Source organism: Hydra vulgaris, chromosome 12, assembly GCF_038396675.1.
Source record: "Hydra vulgaris chromosome 12, alternate assembly HydraT2T_AEP".
In the NCBI taxonomy this organism is placed as follows: Eukaryota; Metazoa; Cnidaria; class Hydrozoa; order Anthoathecata; family Hydridae; genus Hydra; species Hydra vulgaris.
The window spans coordinates 9,760,708-9,779,579 of record NC_088931.1 but is presented as its reverse complement, the minus strand read 5'-3'; the positions used below and the strand labels follow the sequence as shown (position 1 = coordinate 9,779,579).

At 26.9% G+C, this 18,872-nt stretch overlaps 1 protein-coding gene across 2 annotated transcripts in view; it reads right to left on the bottom strand.

The window, feature by feature from the left end:
• Positions 1-18,872, bottom strand: part of LOC101240168 (uncharacterized) — a 72,272-nt gene that overhangs the window by 2,048 nt on the left and 51,352 nt on the right. For both annotated transcript variants that reach the window (XM_065811599.1, XM_065811600.1), the window contains 13 exons: positions 18,456-18,855; positions 18,128-18,372; positions 15,005-15,173; positions 12,889-14,836; positions 11,838-12,813; positions 9,604-10,653; positions 8,978-9,350; positions 6,001-6,203; positions 5,681-5,861; positions 5,257-5,464; positions 4,983-5,116; positions 4,064-4,382; positions 3,313-3,512 (listed from right to left, as the gene is read on the bottom strand). In XM_065811599.1, the coding sequence (XP_065667671.1) occupies positions 3,313-3,512; positions 4,064-4,382; positions 4,983-5,116; positions 5,257-5,464; positions 5,681-5,861; positions 6,001-6,203; positions 8,978-9,350; positions 9,604-10,653; positions 11,838-12,813; positions 12,889-14,836; positions 15,005-15,173; positions 18,128-18,372; positions 18,456-18,855 (6,406 nt within the window). The remainder of the gene's footprint in view (positions 1-3,312; positions 3,513-4,063; positions 4,383-4,982; positions 5,117-5,256; positions 5,465-5,680; positions 5,862-6,000; positions 6,204-8,977; positions 9,351-9,603; positions 10,654-11,837; positions 12,814-12,888; positions 14,837-15,004; positions 15,174-18,127; positions 18,373-18,455; positions 18,856-18,872) is intronic.

Here is an 18,872-nt window from a genome sequence, read left to right as displayed (position 1 = left end):
AAATATCGCGTGAAAAAATGGACCGTATCAAGACTATGTTCCAAATATCGTTCTACGGGGAAGTTGGCAGCAGATAAAAAAGGTGGAAGACAGCGTTCCACCACTTCTTGAGAGGATTCTATGATCGTCAGATCCGTCAAGAAGGATCCCTGGATATCATCAGTCGAGATACAAAAGCAATTAGAGATGCTTATATCAGACCGAACAATCAGACGACGTGCTGTTGAAGCCGGATTGTTTTCTCAACGCCCCGCAAAGAAACCGCTGATTTCACTAAAAAACCAGAAGAAAAGACTCCTGTTTGCTACATCTCATATTGACTGGAATGTGCAGAAACTGCGAACTGTCCTGTTCAGTGATGAATCGAAGTTCAACATCATTGGGAGCGATGGCATTTGCCGTGTATGTCGACCGGTCAGAAAACGCCTCGATTTACGTTACTGCCATAAGACCGTGAAGCATGGTGGAGGCAATGTAATGGTCTGGGGGTGTTTTTCTGCTAAGGGTCTAGGTCCAATACATCGAAACGATGGAATAATGGACCGTTTCATGTATAAAAATATCCTGAAAGATGTTATGTTACCTCATGCTGAATGGAATATGCCAATAAAATGGGTTTTTCATCAAGAAAACGATACGAAACACACTGCAAAAGTAGTCAAGCAGTGGTTTCAAGACAACCACCTATCGGTGATGGATTGGCTGTCTCAATCTCCGGATCTCAACCCTATCGGGAAACTGTGGGAGATCGTCTACCGCAGAATTAATCGTGAAGGTGTTCGTAATAAGGATCAACTGTTTGAACAAATCCAAAAAGCCTGGGCAGCGATTCCACAAAGTTTCATTGATCACCTGATCGAATCTATGCCTCGAAGATGCAAGGCTGTGATCGAAGGATTCGCCACTGTTGATAGCGAAACACAGCTTGGTCAACATTTTGTCGAGTTGCACTTGTTTTGTCCAGAAGGAAATCAATTTTTTTTAATACTTTTGATTAATTTATTAATTTTTGTGTACAAATAATGAACTTTGTGATGAATAAAACTTGAAGAACTTTGTCTCTGAATGCAGCGCTTTTATATAGAGAAACTAAATGAGCATTATTTGATTGCACTCGTTTTGTCCAATACATATATATACATATACATATGTATATATATGTACATATACATATATATACATATGTATATGTATATATATGTATATGTAGATACACACACACATATATATACATAAAAAGAAATCATTTGTACATAATACAACTACCTGAAAACGATTGAACGCATTGGAAAAGAGGTGAGTGCAAAAAAATAATTATTATCTCATTGTGGCAATTACGTTAGACCAAAAAGTTAATATTTGGATCCTCAATACACAAGTGGAATGGTCAAGTATGGTGGTGGAAAAGGTGCAATAGTTTGGGGTTGTTTTCTGGTTTTAGTGGAGTTGGACCTATCAATCAAATAAATGACATTATGGATCAATTTGTTTATTATTATATTTTTGAGGAAAAGATGGTTCCTCATACCGATAATAATATTCCTCTCCTATGAACATTTCAACAAAACATCTAAATTTGTTAAACAATGCTTTGCAACAATTCAATTCGAAAAAATCAAGTGACTCAATCCGATTAAAAATTTATAGCATTAGGTCAAACTTTCTCTAAAACAAAGGACAGTTTAAAAACGCCAATTAGTTATATCGCTGATGAGCTTTTAAACAAAAAAAAATTAATAAATTCATCGAGTCTTTGCCAAAAAGATATGCCGTGATCTAAAATTTTTTTTTTTTTAGTAGATATAAAAAAAATGCTAATGTTTTGTAACAGCCAATTTTTAGATTAAATAATACATGCAAAACAATATGTTTACTCATTTTCAGGTAGTCATATTATGTGAAAAATGTTTTCCTTAAACATAATATTTAAAATTTGATTTGGTTTAAAGAGTATTTTTTTATAAACACAAAATATAATTTTGTAGGACCTGCTTTTCTAGACAAAGATTAAGGAGAACTTATCTTAAACATTTAGCCACTGGACTCTTGGTTAAATAGAAGTTTAAGATGGTGTCTTTTAAAATAGGGAGACTGGGGAGACTTGGGACAGTTTTTATTTAAATGAGCTCATTTAATAACTGCTGCATTTTATTTAATAACAAAGTCACCTCGCATGCATGGTGACTATGGACACTTCCAGACGTGTAGAGAGGCCATTATGGACATCAAATAATTAAACACATAATTTCAACAATGATTGTTTATTTTTTAATTATAAATCATTGCAATTGGTATTCATCCAAATTAGACTTATTGTTAAAATTTGTAGGTCTATTGAATTATTTGACAATGATTCTTAAAGGATTGCTTTTTATGAGGTTTTTCTTGATTGTCTTCCTGTAAGCATCTTCACCATTCTTGCTTTTTTTCAGCTGCAAGTGCCTTATTCTTGGGTATCTTTGGCTATTATAGATGTACGCTTACGCCATCCTCGAATATAAATGTTTAATTTCTGTGGAGAAGCTTAAGGATACGGAAATTTGTTGTGAGGTAACATGTGAATCAATAAAGATGTGGCTTTTATATACATTCACTTAAAAATTTCTTCATGCAGAATAAATTTACAAGGAAATTATGGTGTTGCAATTGGTAATGATTGTGCAAATAGAAATTTACAAAACTTCAATAATTATCCATAGGGAATTGTTATTTAGCAATCATTAAAAAAGCATAGGACAATTTGACTTTAGAAAATGTCCAAAATGTCTTAAGCCTCTCCATAAGGGGTGTATTGAAAAATTAGGGGAATTGTTACAAATTCATGCATAGATCACAAATACTTACAATCCCAAATGTACGCAGGTAACCATTTGTTCTTAAAAAAAATTGCACCAATAGCGTATGTCTACCAACATATCGACCATAGACATCATTGTCCTAATGTTAACAGGGTAGAAGATCTCTCCCCATGTCCAAAGTCTCCCCGGTCTCTCTTAGTAGTGGTTATGCAACTATTGTAGTAAGACTTCCCAAACTGTGTGTTAGTTAAAAATAACCAAAATGATTAGAAGTTGCACCAGCTATGGGCCATGTGGCACATAGGTGATGTATTTTCTACTTTGCGTTTTGGTGTTTTTGGTGTTTTGAGGTCACATAGAAGGCTCTTGCTTACAACTTTATGTCAATAGCAGGATAATGAGGCAACTTCATAACTTATTAATGACTATCTATTATTGAATCTTTAACAATTAAAAATGCAGATCAAAGTATAAAATATATATATTTAGTATAAAACAAAACACGTTCACTTACCACGCTCTAACCGATAATTATTTGCAACGTTAAGTATGATTCCACGTTTTGTCATAGAGCGATGAACCTCCATTATTTCAAGCAAAGAATTTGTATATAAAATATCGTCATCAAAAAGAATAAAAATTTTGGTAGGGTCCAAAAGACTTTGAAACTCTGGTTCTAACTCACTTGCAAATTTTAATGCTTTAAGACCAAGTCTAAAAAAAATAAAAACTATAAATCTAATAATAAATAAAAACAAATAAAGAAGAGTAGTAGTTTAAGTAAAATCAATATTAAAATATTTAAAAATATATAAATAATAAAATATTTAAAAATATATAAATAATAAAGCCAACATAAATAATAAAGCCAACATAAATAATAAAGCCAACATAAAAAATTAAAATTTTTTGTTCACTGATTGTTCAAGTCACTATTAGTTAAATTATATGATAACGTGTTTTTTAATATGAAGCTTGAAAAAATCACAATCCTTTTTGCTATTCATTTTTATAAAAATATATTAAAAAAAAAACAACGCTACTACAACTCATCGCTTGCGGGTACATTTTGCAGCGAGGATAAATAAAAAGGTTAATTTTAAACTAAAATTGACTTTTTAAAACACTAAAATACAGAAATACAGAAAAAATAAACCATGTCGTTACACTAATGTCCAAGTATCAATCATCAGAAAATGTATTAGTACATGTCCCAAATGCAATGGTATAACAAGCTAATTTTAAACTATATATATAAATCAAACCTCTTATTATTTTGCTCTCCTATGAAATTTAAGTTATGCAAAGCTTTTTCAACTTTTATAGCATCCATATTTATCTCACCATTTCCAGTTTGAATGTGAGGCTCTTCACGTAAACCTCTGCCTCCAAAACCAATTACAGAAAATTGTAACCTGTACTTCGATCCCAATTCTCGTTGAAGACGCGGAGCCAAAACAATTAACTTCTTAAGGCCTTTCTCAATTTCAGGAACTAGCTTTATAAGCAAAGTGACATGAACATTTATAGTTGTATGGTTTAGCTGGTCATATCGCTTTTTTTTAATAGAATCTCTACAGATTTCTAAATAAAAATGAAAGCTTTAAACACAATCTATATATATCTATATATATATATATATATATATATATATATATATATATATATATATATATATATATATATATATATATATATATATATATATATATATATGTATATGTATATATATATATATATATATATACATATATACATATATATACATATATACATACATATATATATATATATATATATATATATATATATATATATATATACATATATATATATATACATATATATATATATATATATATATATATATATATATATACATATATATATATATATATATATATACATATATATATATATATATTTATATATAATATATATATATATTTATATATATATATATATAGATATATATAGATATTTGTATATATATATATATATATATATATATATATATATATATATTATATTATATATATGTATATATATATATATATAGATATTTATATATATATACATATATATATATATATATATATATATATATATATATATATATATAAATATATAATAATAATAATAATAATAATAATACGAATAATAACAATATTTGTATTAATTTACCACAAATAGGAGGAAAAGAAAGCATGTGTTTAGAATCCTCACTGGGACGATTCATAAAAGAGGATGCAACAAGACAAATATCTTCAAGAGAACAAGCCAATAAAAATGCAGTCTTTACCATGAAATTATCTTGACTAAAAATATTAATTTCATATATTTAAACAACGCATATTCTATATATAAAAACAATGAAGACAATATTCAAAATATTGTCTTATTAAGTTTTTAAAATAACAATTTAAAACTGCAACACTTTGGCTAAAGATTTCCAAACCTTATTTGGTTAAAAACATCAATGCACTTTGGTTCTTTTTCTGCCCTGATTTTAGCAATTTGGTTTGAGAAAATTTGAGAAGGATCAGAAATAAAGCACTTTTTACTCATTTCAAAAGCATTTAAAAATTCTAAAAGATCTAAAGCTAATTTTCCATTCGGTGTTCGTAAATCATCTGAGTGATCAACATTATTTGTACCAAAAAGACCTTAAAATCAAATCATTAAGTATTAATGTTAAATAAATAAAATCCGCTACTAATAAAAAAAGAAATTAAAAAAGACCTTAAAATCAAATCATTAAGTGTTAATGTTAAATAAATAAAATCTGCTATTAATAAAAGCAGAAATTAAAAAGTCTTAAAACAGTAATGTAATTATGTATTGGAAAATCAAAAAACTAACTTAATATCAAAATATTTTACCTAATGTTTTATTGTGATAATACCCTGATACAGTAATATTGCAAGAAAATACATCTAGTCTGCAATAGATTACTAAACCAAATGCATGCTTAATTTTTACTAGATTTGGTAATCTTGTAACTGACATAAAGTTTATCTGAACAGGGAGATCAATAGTGTGATCTGTGCCATACACATGTACCTATATATTCCAATAAAACAAAACAAAAAATAACGGATAATATACATATATATTTTAAGTATAAGAAAATGTAAACACAAAAAAATTTAAAAAATGCTCAAAAATAAATAAAAAAAAGCATAATAAACATAGCTTTTACTTTTCTAGTATCCATTTCAATTTGAACTGAACTATTATTGAAATCAACAATAAAAATATTTGCCCGAATGTAAATTGAAAAACGTTTCCACAAAAAATCGCGAGCAAGTAAAAAAACACATTTTTTAGATTGAAAATCAGTTGGAAAAAAAATTGCCTTTCCATCAAACGTAATTAAACTTTTTGTAAAAAGATACGCAGTTCCTGCAAACGAATAAAACAAACAACTAAATGACAAATTATATCAAAAAAATACAGTTTGATTTAAGTTTCATAAAAGTAAATTTAAAAATAGCAAAAAAATATTATTATTGCGTTAGTTAAAATGATTGTTGGCTATCTATCGCCAACTAAATCAACATAGACTAAAAAAAAGTAAAACTTTTTATTGTGCTACATTTTAGAAATGTACCAAATGTACCAAAGCATCAAATTAAAGATTCTTTTAGAAACTAGTATATTATTCATAAACAATATAAACAACTATTTACCTAAAGAAGTAAATCTCAAATTAATGATCTAAATCATTTGAGATAGATACAAAAGACCTTCCTTAACTATTTGTGGATGGTTACTTGACTAATATAATAAAACATAAATAAATCATAAAGAAAGTCTCAAAAAGAGTCCTAGTCAACTTTAAGTTAGTAGTAAGAATTATAATGTAAATCTGATAAAGAGGAATTATAAGCTAAAGGCTTTAGTGAGATCAAAGCTAGGTCTAAACCACCAAACCAAAGATAAGAGAGGAAACTGAGCAGGAAGGTAAGTGAATAGGGATCCTTGACAAACAATTCACAAAGTTTACTGTGTGAGATATTGAGAATGACAAATAATTTGAACCATCAAGGTCAGTGATATCAGAGTCAAGCCATTCAGTGTCATGAGCACAAAAGTCACTGATAGCAACAATATTAGGAAGAGAGAGAAAGATTTGAACAGAGAGTACATCTAAAAGAGTGCAGTCTCGACAAGAAAGAGGACAATAAAGAACAAAAAGTAAATTGATTTAGTCAAGAGGTGCTAAGAAAAAATCGCATAAACAAAGAATCAGAGTTTTAAAACAAATAGTCAACATTCCAACTTGCTTTCCAAACAATCGGAATCATTTACCTTCTCTACTCAACTTATGACTTGTTTCTGATTCAAGTCAGTGCTCAGTTTCTCCACATTTACCCAAAGGTGCTTCTGATCACGGTTTAATCTCTCAAAAATCTCATTCTTTTTCATCTTCAGGATCCACTTTCATTGTACCTCTTACAACTACCATAAAGCTGCCTGAGACTCTTTCTGTGATTTTCTTTGTGATGGCTCTTGGATAGAAATCTTTTGTCTTCCTGCTGACAAATGTGCTTCTTGTGTAATTTCGTTGGATTCAGGCTGGTACGGAATCTATTATAAGTCAAGCCTCACTCTTCTCCATGGTTTTCCTCTCATTATGCTGCTGTAATTTCCAATTGTAACCATTACTTTCATATTTATCCACAAAACAATTTTCCAGAGATCTGTTTTATAAAGAACTGTATTGGCGATAAATATGACTGACTGACTTATTATTGCTAAAAATCATCGCTAAAAGGTTTTGCCTAATGCCAAAGCCTGCTATTCTCTGCTCACAAAATCTCGTATTTCATCTCAAAAATTGTTTGCTAAAAACTTTTTATCAACATACCTCTGGATTTCACTACTTTAAAGTCCAAATATCCAAAATAATTTCCTGCTTAGACACTTCTACAGCTTGTGGTTAGAACAACATACCTGCTATAGTCTAGCAAAAGTGTTTTCCGGAGCTGTTATTTATACTTTCAAATTATTTAACAAGTGTTTATCAGAGTCTTAATTTCCAGCCTGCTGGAAAGCGACATTGGTTATCATTATTTTTAAAAATTCTGGAGAGCAATCTGACTTGTCTAACAACTGTCTTCTTTCATAAACAAGGCTTTTGAGTCTTAAATTAGCAAACACTTAATCTCTCATCTTGAATCTTATAACTTTCTGATCATAAATATGGATTTTCGATCCTCTAGTTCTATTGCTAATTTGTTAATGGTAATAACTGATAGGTTTTATCTAGCATTAGATAAATGTAGAGAAGTTAAGGCTATCACTCTGGACATTTCAAAAGCCTTTGATAAAGCTTGGCATGCTGGTCTTCTCCATAAACTCACTTATTGTGTTGATGTGGTGGCTGGTGAACTTTAACATGGATAAAACTCAATTTTTTCAGCAAATCATTATTGCAACAATCTAGATCTTCCTATATTCATGAATGATAATGTATTTGATAAGTCATCTAGGATTAACTCTTACATCTGATCTTTCTTGAAAACCATCTTGAAAGCCGTCCATCAAATCCATTGCAAAATAAGCATCTAAGTTTGAGTTTAAAAAGAAATGTTTGCAAAAAAATATATATATATAATAAAAGAAAGTTTTTAGGACCTTTTTCAGTGTAAGACATGTTTGTAATGAGGATAGATATTTCATCTTCAGTCACAGAATAAAAAAAAAACAATTTATTATTTGGAATGTTAAAAAAGTTATTAAAGAACTGTTTTGAGGGTATGACTTTGCTAAATAGTTTTGTATTGGATGGTACTTTTATCTAATGCAAAACTATTTTTATTGGATGAAAGTAAATAAAAGTTGTTAAATATATTAGATACAGCATAACAATATTTTTATTTAAAATAATTGTAATTGTATAATAATGAACTGGTCATATCTGATTATACCTTTCTAATAAGGAAAGACATTATATACTCTTAATATAAAAGACATTGTACATTCCTAATAATCTCAGGCATTATATATTCTTAATAATAAAAGACATAATTCATTATTAATAATGAAAGAACCTTCCTAATTTTCTTAAAACGAACTATAAAAATCTTAAAAGTGAATGAAAAAACTTGAAAAGTTTGAAAAGTGTTATTTTTTCAAATATTATAATATAAAATATCATTATAAACACTCACTTGGTAATGGTGCAAATATTGTTGTTTTTTTCTTCCCAAAAGCAACTTGAAAAAGTTTACCAGTATAAGCTTCAAACTGGCTTAATGGCTTAATAGCGATAGCTTTGTTTACAATCAAAGCAATGTGCATTAACTGTCTTTGATATATCTTTAATCCTGCTTCAATTATCAACTCAGGTCTTTGACTGATGTAAGGGTAAAGTACATTATAGTAAAAATGTACTTTTTCTGATTGTATTTTTATTATATTGTCTATTTTACCAATGTAATTTTGAATGAAAGGTTCAATTTGAACTTCTAATAACTTATGAATAGCTCCAAATTTAAGAAATTCTTTGTTTATGTTGTTTCTTTCAGCGGTTAAATGTAAACCCTAAAAAAAAAAAATTTTTAAATAAAAAAATAAAGATAGCAAAACCATGAGGTCATTGTTGGCCTAAAGTTACCAACATAGCCATCATGGATTTCCTTCATATCAAAAGCTGTGATGAGCCATTATTGGTCACGGCTCATCATGGCTTAAATACACTTTAAAAGGTATATAAAAGAAATTGGGTCTTTCAAAAATTATTCAACTATATAATTAAAAAAAGTACACCATAAATATAAATAATACAAATTGTTACCCTCAATTTCTTATATTCTTTGTATATTTCAGTCTGAACAGCATCATAAGATTTTTGCCATTTAAATAAGTAACTATCATTATTTTCTTTATAAATTTGACTTAGATTCAACTTAAATTGACATATGTTTCCATCAAGATATGTGACAATGTAAGCTACTTGAGGATATATAAGTTGGTTTGTAAACTGCTTAAAATCCATTATCAAATATTTAAATGATTTCTGTATCAAGTGCAAATTGTCAGCATCAATAAACCTGTCTTTTATATCTTTCATAAATAAATCAAATTTTTTAGTTAAATTGCTTTTAACATCAAAAAAGTAAACTGCTTCAAATTTCTGACTTCTTAAGTTTCTGGAAATGTTTGATAAAATTATAAGCTTTTGCTTGAGATTAACATTAACAATATTATTTTCAGAGTTATTTATTAACTTCTCAAGCAAAACATTATCTTTAGATATAACTGGAAAAGTTTCAAAAATTAATTTTTTAGAACTATTTTGTAACTTCTCAATAATCTCTTGCACAAGATCTGCTTTTTTTGCCATTTTGTTTATAAGTATTTGATGAGTATTTCGAATTTTACCTTCAAGGATATGTAAACGATGAGTATGCATGGTTCGATTCTTCCTGATATTTTTAGAGAGCTGGTCAAAAATATTTTTTGGTATGTTTTTTACATAACTTATTGGATTTACAACAAACAGTTGATTTGAAAACTGTGCCTTCATTTTATCAATATTTTTCATAGTTATAAGAGTAGCGTGTTTCAAATGATTTTTAGAGGATTTTATAGCAACTGGAATATTTTCATTAAGAAATTTGTCAACAGGTATCATAGTAAAATGTTGAAAGCGAGTAAAAAAATAACTTTCAATAATTTTTAAAAAGTCTTGCTTTTCCAAACTCAAATACTGTTGGTGAAATCTATAGGCTTCAAAATATTTTAATGAAGATAATAACGGTAAAATAATATTGAAAGTAATGTTATGTAACATTAATTTTGATTTAAAATTCATGTTTCTGAATGCTGTAAACAAACCAACACCCTAAATTACATAATATTTAAATATATAAAAACTTTATAATAATAAAAGTAAAGCAAATCTTTTATAATTTTATATATTGTATTTTAATATATATAGACATATTATATATACATACATGCGGTAGTGGTGTAGTGGTAAAGCGCTCGCTTCATAAGCGAGAGGTTCCGAGTTCGATACCCACCACGTCCCTAGTAGCACCGCGCTCAACTTGTTTCTCCGCGCAGCAGCCTTGTTCATCAAGGTTCGTGTTTTAGAGTTATAGAGTTGAAAGAGGGTTATAACCACTATTAAGTAGCCTCCTCATCTGTAGTGGCCTTCTCGGCCTTGAGGAGGTGAATAACAAAAAATATATATATATATACTCTCCTAGTCGGCATTTACGGGGACATGTTTTTTTGTTCCCGTTATGTTTGTTTTTTTTTAACTTTTTCTATACTATTTTATCATAAATATAATTATTTTTTATTTTTATTATATTTTTATTTTTATTTATACATATTTAAATCTATATTTGTTTGAAAGTATTTTTTAAGTTTTAAATTTATATGTGTTTTTTATATTTATTTTTGTTATTTTTATTTATTTATTATATATATTTCATTTTTGTTTTCATCTATTTACAAAAACGATTAATTACAGTATATAACCATATTTAAACCTTGCAATAACCCTAACCCTAAGCCTGACCTTGATGATGACCTAAACCAAACCCTCAGTCAATGTAGCAGCACTCTGTTGCGAATCAGGCTATTTGATAGTCGATGTATGTACTTTTCATTCTCTATAAAAGTTGCTAACTGCTAGTTATTATAAATATGTAATATTTATAATAACTATTATAATAAGTTATTATAAATATTTATAATAACTAGCAGTGACAAGTAATTAAAAAGTAAAAGTTAAACAAATAAGAAATGAAACTTTAATTATTTGCAATGTTTAGATTCTTCTTCCTACATGCTTTCTGAACATTTTTTTTTTGGCATGATTTTGTGTAAAAAACACACAAAAGGACACTAAAGACACTTAAAAAGTGAGTCTAAAAGATATAAAAAATATTACTAACTAATAATAAAAATAAATAATACTAAAAAAAATAGTTATATAAAATAAAAAGTAATCATAAATGACAATGGAAATGACTACAAATGTCATATTTCAATCAAAATAAACAAAATGTATACTGTTTTTTGAGAAACCAACGCTTCTGTTTTAGCTTCATCAAACAATTTCAAAACAATGTTATCAACTTGATTTAAAACTTTGTCTAAAAACATGTCATCTTTTTTTAATCTTATAATTATACCAAGGTGTTTACGAATGTTACAGGCTGTTGTGTTAAAATCTGATTTCCCACTGACATAGTTAATTACTGGAAATTGAACTAATGTATTGTATTGAAAAGTTTCATTGGTTTCCAGTTTCTTTAACAGATCTAAACAAGCATGATCATGGTCATCAAAAAAACTCAAAAATTCTGGATTATATTCTTCAATTAATGCTAGTAATCCATCAATACCAGGAACAAATACCTCAATCAAGAACTTTATAAATTTATTCTGTTTTTGATTTTTTAAATTGTCTTTAAGATACTGAAAACCATTACTTATGCTGTGCTTTCCATTTTCTAATAGCCTGATATACTTTGATAAAAATAAGTCCAAATAATCAGAAGATGTTTTAGAAAATTGCATTAACTTTGGAATATATTCATAAATGATCAAATCAATACTTTTATTATTAATTTCAACTTGGCCCATAATATGAAGAAGCATACTTATGTAAGCATCTATTGTAGAATTGTTTAAGCTATTCAAATCAATTTGTTTGTAGCTATCAATAAACATATTGATATCAGAATAATTTACAGACTGTATGACAAAAATAAGGTTGCTTAAAGTGTTTATTAAAGAGTAGTTTCCAGTCCATTTAATTGATTCATCAGAAAGATACTGTTCCAAGCCATTCAATAACCCACTGACATGTTTAATGTTATCTTTACTAGAAAATTTTTTATCCCAAATTGATTGATAAACTTTATAGTAATCAATTTGGTTGTTTTTAACAAAATTCTGAGTAAAATGTTTTAACTCTGTCTCTGAAAACTGCTTCAATAATCTCAAGAGGAATAAAAGTTTCTCATTCAAATCAATTGAAAGTCTAAAATTAAAATAGACAAAAAATTTGAAATTGTATATATTAGAACTGAAAACTTAAAAAACTTTCATAACTTACCTTGTTAAAATACTAAGGGCATCTTCGCCATTAAAAATCGTTCTTGAAAGTAATCCTTTTGATAATGAAACAATGTCCTCATACAAATAGTTACCTAGCTTATTCCCCACAAATAGAGAAGCATCCTGGTGAACTTGCTCAACAAACTTCAGAATTTCAAGTGTTGCATTAATTGAAAGTTTTTGAACATCAACATCAATTAAATGCTTTTCAACTTTATTAATAAAACCTATAATTCTATTGTACCAATTTGATGAGACTCTTTCTTTCAGTAAAATCTTTAATTTATTATGGTAATCTAAGCCCAGTAATTTCAATTTATTGGAAATATTCTGATCCTCAAAGAATATTTCACTTAAAAAATCATTCAGTTGTTTAAAATCTTGGATACCATTTTGTGAAACATATTCAGATTTTAAAAACATTTTATAAACATTTTTCACTTTTTGAATTGCTTGGGTTTCATTAGAAACAAGAATTTTCATTGTTTGCAAGTACTCATTTTCCTCTTTTAAAAGTAAACTAAGAAATTTTAACAACAATGAACTATTTGCTCGATCAATAGCATTCATAAATATTTTAGATGAATAAGAAGTTGTAGCTAGTTTTAATATATCTTTATATTGTTCTAACGGCTGTTTCTTTTCCAAAAAACTAAAAACTTCATCAAGAAAGTCTTTAGGGATTTTATATCTTGACATAGCCATCTTTGATTTTTCAAAAAACATTGTGCTATTTTGATTTTTCAAATATTCCAGGAAAAAACTGTTGTCTTCATTCAAATTACCATGGAGAGTAACAATGCTACAAAATTTATATAAAACCTGATCAAGCGTAGCAGAACTGAGAATTTCATTTAAATGAATTTCAACATTTTCTGTAACATTCATATTATATAAAATATACTTCAGCACATTTGATACAAGTTTAACATAATCTAAATCATCAGTAAACAATGCAATGCTGTTAGATATTTCATCAGGCACTTTACTTTGCTTAAGAAAGAAGTTAATAAACTGTTTTTCCCAATCCAAAATTAAAACCTTAATTGTTTTATTATTACTGAGTTCTTCAAAAAAATTTATTAAATTCTCATCAAAAGTTCCATCAGGCCAATATTTCCAACTTTTTAAAAATTCTACAATGTTTTGAACAGCTAAAGAGAACTTGGTCTTCATATCTGAAGAAAAATGCTGTGTTAGCTGATCAAACTTTTGTTGGTTAGATGGTTTCATAAAATCAGAGTTAAATGAAGAATGTATTATATCAATAAAATTTTTAGCATGAGAAACAAATTCTCTGTCAAATGAACTTCCACTAGATTCATTCAACAATAACCAAGCCATAGAATAAAACATATTAATTGTACTGTTTTTAGTGCTTGCAAGTTGAACATTTTTAACGGATTTTGAAGTTTCACTTGAATTAGAAATATATATTAATTTAAGAATAAAATCTGTTATTTCATCTTCTGTTAATCTATGATTTATAAATTTCTTGTACACATCTTCACCATTGCATTCTAAATTTGTAAAGTACATAAAGGCAGAACTTTTAAGGTTATCAAGCATTATCATTTTTTTTTCTTTGCTAATGTCAAGTTTGTTTAGTACTTGTTCGGCAAACTGTCCAAATATAGTTGATATGATAATCTTCACATTTTCAATATCATTTTCATATAGTAAAAATAAATTATTCAAAAAAAGGTTTTCTTTCATTATCTTAAAATAAATGGAATTATCTTGCTGAATATTAAAAACAAACAAAGGTTCAAAATATGAAGTGTCATTTTGTTTTGTCTTTACAATATAATCATTTAAACTAAATTCAATTGAAAAAATTCCAATTGGTTGTGTTTTTAACTCAATTTTCTTTAATGCGCTATCTTGCCACCAAAAGGTAACAACTTCATATGATGGCAAAGAAATTGCATCATCAGATTGAATGTCTAAGAAAAGCAAAAAGAAAATTTTATATAAAATTAAATACCATTTGTATAAATGTTTAATGCAACAAAGTATTTCTTATCCATTAAAAATTATCCATTCACTCTTATCCATTCAAAATTTTATTATTAAAAAAAAATTTTATTAAATAATTTTGTTGACATAAATACCTAGAAGGTCTTCTTCTGTAAATCTTGTGCGATTGAACAAATGCAAACTTAAACTCGATGCATTATTATAAAATTCATAAGTGCCATTGTAATTTAAATAATCTGTTTGAATTGATAAAAAAATATTTTCATCAAGGTTGTTGTTCAAAGATGTTTGATAACTCAATGTCTATGAAAAAAAAAAATTTTTTTTTCGACTGAACATTAAAATACTTAAAAAGAAAATTAATACTAAAAATAAAAAAAATAAATAAAAAATTTTTTGCTGAAAACTAAATAAAATAATAATAAAACTGAACTAGAAATATCAGTAATAATAACCAGTAATATCATATGTAATTACAATAGACTACTTTATTACATCTTATTTATTTTTACATTTTTAAATTGCATGATCTTATTTGTTGAAAATTTCTAAAAAAAAGAAAAAAAATTTCCAAAAAAAGAAAATTTGTTATGAAAATATGAAGACTGAAGAGAATTCCAAAGATTCCAAAGCACAAACATTCGTGGAAAAAAACTAAAACTTTTTTCTATATGAGGGAACAGTTATAACAAAAAGATACTCTGCTAGTTATAGTTAGAGGGGTCAAGGCAATCTCCACAGTTTTTAAAACTCAGAAGTACAGATGCCATTTTCAAGCAAACTGGAAAGCAAGATTCAATAAAGCACTTGATAAATACTTTTGAGAGTAATGAAGAGAATTCTAAAAAATGTGAGAAATAACATAAATATCAGCAACAGGAAGTTTGGAAGGAATGATCCGGATGTTTAACAATGGATTAACCTGTTTCTTTGGGATGACAGAGTGTGGTCATTAGATTTAGAGAGTTAAAGTTTTTTCATATAGTTCTGCCTCATTTTTTGTAAAGGTAATAGAACTAGACTAGTTCTGAGATATGAGAGAAAAATACACTTGCTTTTTTTTTTATATCTGTAATGAATGTATTTTGCCATAAAGAATTTTTTTACAAAATTAGACTTTTACAAAATGAATATACACGGTTTGGGGCAAGAAGAAGACAAATTCAGTCTTATTGCCAAGCCCATTCAAAACAAGAATATAAATAACAAGGAAAAAAGTATTACCGTTATCACAATGTAATATCTGCATAAAATACATACATAAATGCAAATATAAAAAATACTTTTTATATATATATAATTTTATTTTATTTTCAAACTTTTATTTATTAAGATTTCAAATTTAAAAATAAAGAAAAATGAGATAAAACATGAGCATCAAAGAAAGGTAAAGACTCAAGTTAAAATCAAAAATAAATATGATCAAAAATAAAGTAAATAACAAGTAAATAAAACAAGTGATTACTCCTATTTAAAAGTTTCAGAAGAAGTCTAGTTTGTTGTCAATTATCAAAAGTTTATTTTTTATTTTATTTGCTTCTATTTAATAAAATTGTTAAAATTTTTCAAAAAATATAAAATAAAAAAAAGTAGATAAAATATAAAATTTAGTGATCTGAGAATAATGGACATTATTTTCAGAGTTATTCTTGTGGAAAAGATGAAAAAAAATAAGAATAGCAACTGTACAAAAAGAAAACCGTGAGGTAACCATGGGAACCATGAGGTAGAATGAAAACCGTGAGGTAGAGAGAGAACTAACTTAAAAAGAAATAATAAAAAGAATGCATTAAATATATTCCTTCATACCTAAGTACATGCCTAGGCCAAGGATTGGACTATTGGAGATTTGCAAATCAAAAGATAACAGCTATAAAATCTATGATGAAAGTTTAAAAGAATTCAAATTCACAAAAAGCTCGTAGATCAAGTAAATATTTCAACAGATGAAAACTTACTTGAAAGGCCATAAATTCTTCTAAAAAATTGATTAAAAAATTTGATGAGTAATAATGTTTTTTTTTAATTAATATTTTTAATAATTAGAGATAAATTCATGTTTTTAATAAACGAACCAATCATAGATGTGCATGACACCCTAAGCAATAAGCTATGCAATCACTTCATTCCTGCTAACTAACCCAAAGTCATAACAGGAGCTCTTTATGTAAATAGATAAGCAGTATAAAAATTTTGTCTTGAAACCAAAAAAAGCAGCATTCCAGGCTGTGTAATCACAGTTAACCATGACGATTAAAATTTTTAGTTTTTTCAAATATTTTCAGTTCCTATATCTTATATATTCTAATTATGTTTAATTTTTATCTTTATCTTATTGGTTTGTTTATTTTTACTACCAAGGTTAATACAAAATGCACTGAATGAAACAGCCATCACAAAACATGGATACCACAAATATGGTCACTACAACATCACCATTACCACTAGGTAAGGTAACCATTTGGCATGATCATCATAATACATTGTCCCTTCAGGACAATGACATTTAAATTTATTATCATCAAACCCAACAAATAAGTGACTTACTTACACATGTAAACAAGATGCTATATTATTATATAACATAAAGTTTATGAACCTTAAATTTAAACGAATAAAAACTTATGAACATTTAATCTGAATGAATGGAAGCCATAGATATAAAATCTATCATTTCTTTTAGTTTAATAAAAATATATGTCCTAATCAGAAAATAAAAAATTTGCACACTTATTCAGAAATATAAAGTTTGAATACTCTTAAAAAATATTTTTTATTAAAAACTTTAATGAAAAACTTTTTTTTTAAATTAAAAGATAAGTGTTAAAAATTAAATTATATTATAGTATATTTTATTTGAATAAAAGTTTTAAATGAAATATACTATAATATAATTTTCTAAAAAGAAGCAAAAGTAATTAACTTATAACTCTAATAATAAAAACTTTATCATTAATTTATTCTATATTTATTCTATATTGATCTAATTTATTTTTTCTTTACCAACAATATAACAACTAAAAAAACTTAAATGAACTTAATGAATAAACTTAGCTTCAAAACATTAATATATACCATTATTGAACTTTCAGTAAAATAATGTTATGGTTTCTCATGGTCCAAATACTAAAAACTTTTTCAAAACTTATAATTTTTTCTATAAAATATAAAACTTATAGTAAATATAAATAAGAGTAAAAAAATTTTTTTATATAATTACAAACTATATAAAAGCAACAAAAGTTTCAGAGCATTACACTGTTAAAGACTTGTTTGAATGTTTGAGAATTTGTGTAAGACATTGTAATTGAAGCTTTCTCATGATGTTCCATCAAATCTTTTACAAGTAATAAATTCAAACCATAGAGCTGTCCAGCGCACTCAAGTTTCTGTTTATTTTTTTTAAGACTAATATATGCATGATCAACTATTTTTAAAACTGTTGTAGAGAAATATTGATTTCTTGAATGATTTAATGAAATAAATTCTTCGAAAACACCAACTAAAAGTTCATAAATATTTAAACCACTTCAAATGAAAATATATAAAAATATTTTATAAAGTTTACTGAAAAAAGATACTAACCTTTTGATAATACATTTAAGTTAAGTCTGTTTGAAAACTCTTCAACATGTGAACTCAAAGAATATCCATATGTCTTATTTCGGAATACCCCATCAACACTAACTTCCTGTAGCGATGAAGAGTTTTTAAATTTCAAATTAAATTTTGAGAGAGAATCTTTCAAGTAAAATGAAACAAAAAGATTAATGCCATCTGAATATTTTTCAATATTACTGGCTACTTGAAATAGTTTTTTTTCTGCAACATATAAATCAGAGTTGAAAACTTTGCTGTTCCAAGAGAAATTATTTTTTAAAACTGTTTTTGATATTTGAAGAAGACTTGAAGCATAATTTAAGCCATCAATGGTAGTCAGGTTTGCTTTCCATGATACTGGGTTTTCATTTACTTTTGCATCCAGCTATAAAAAAGAATTTA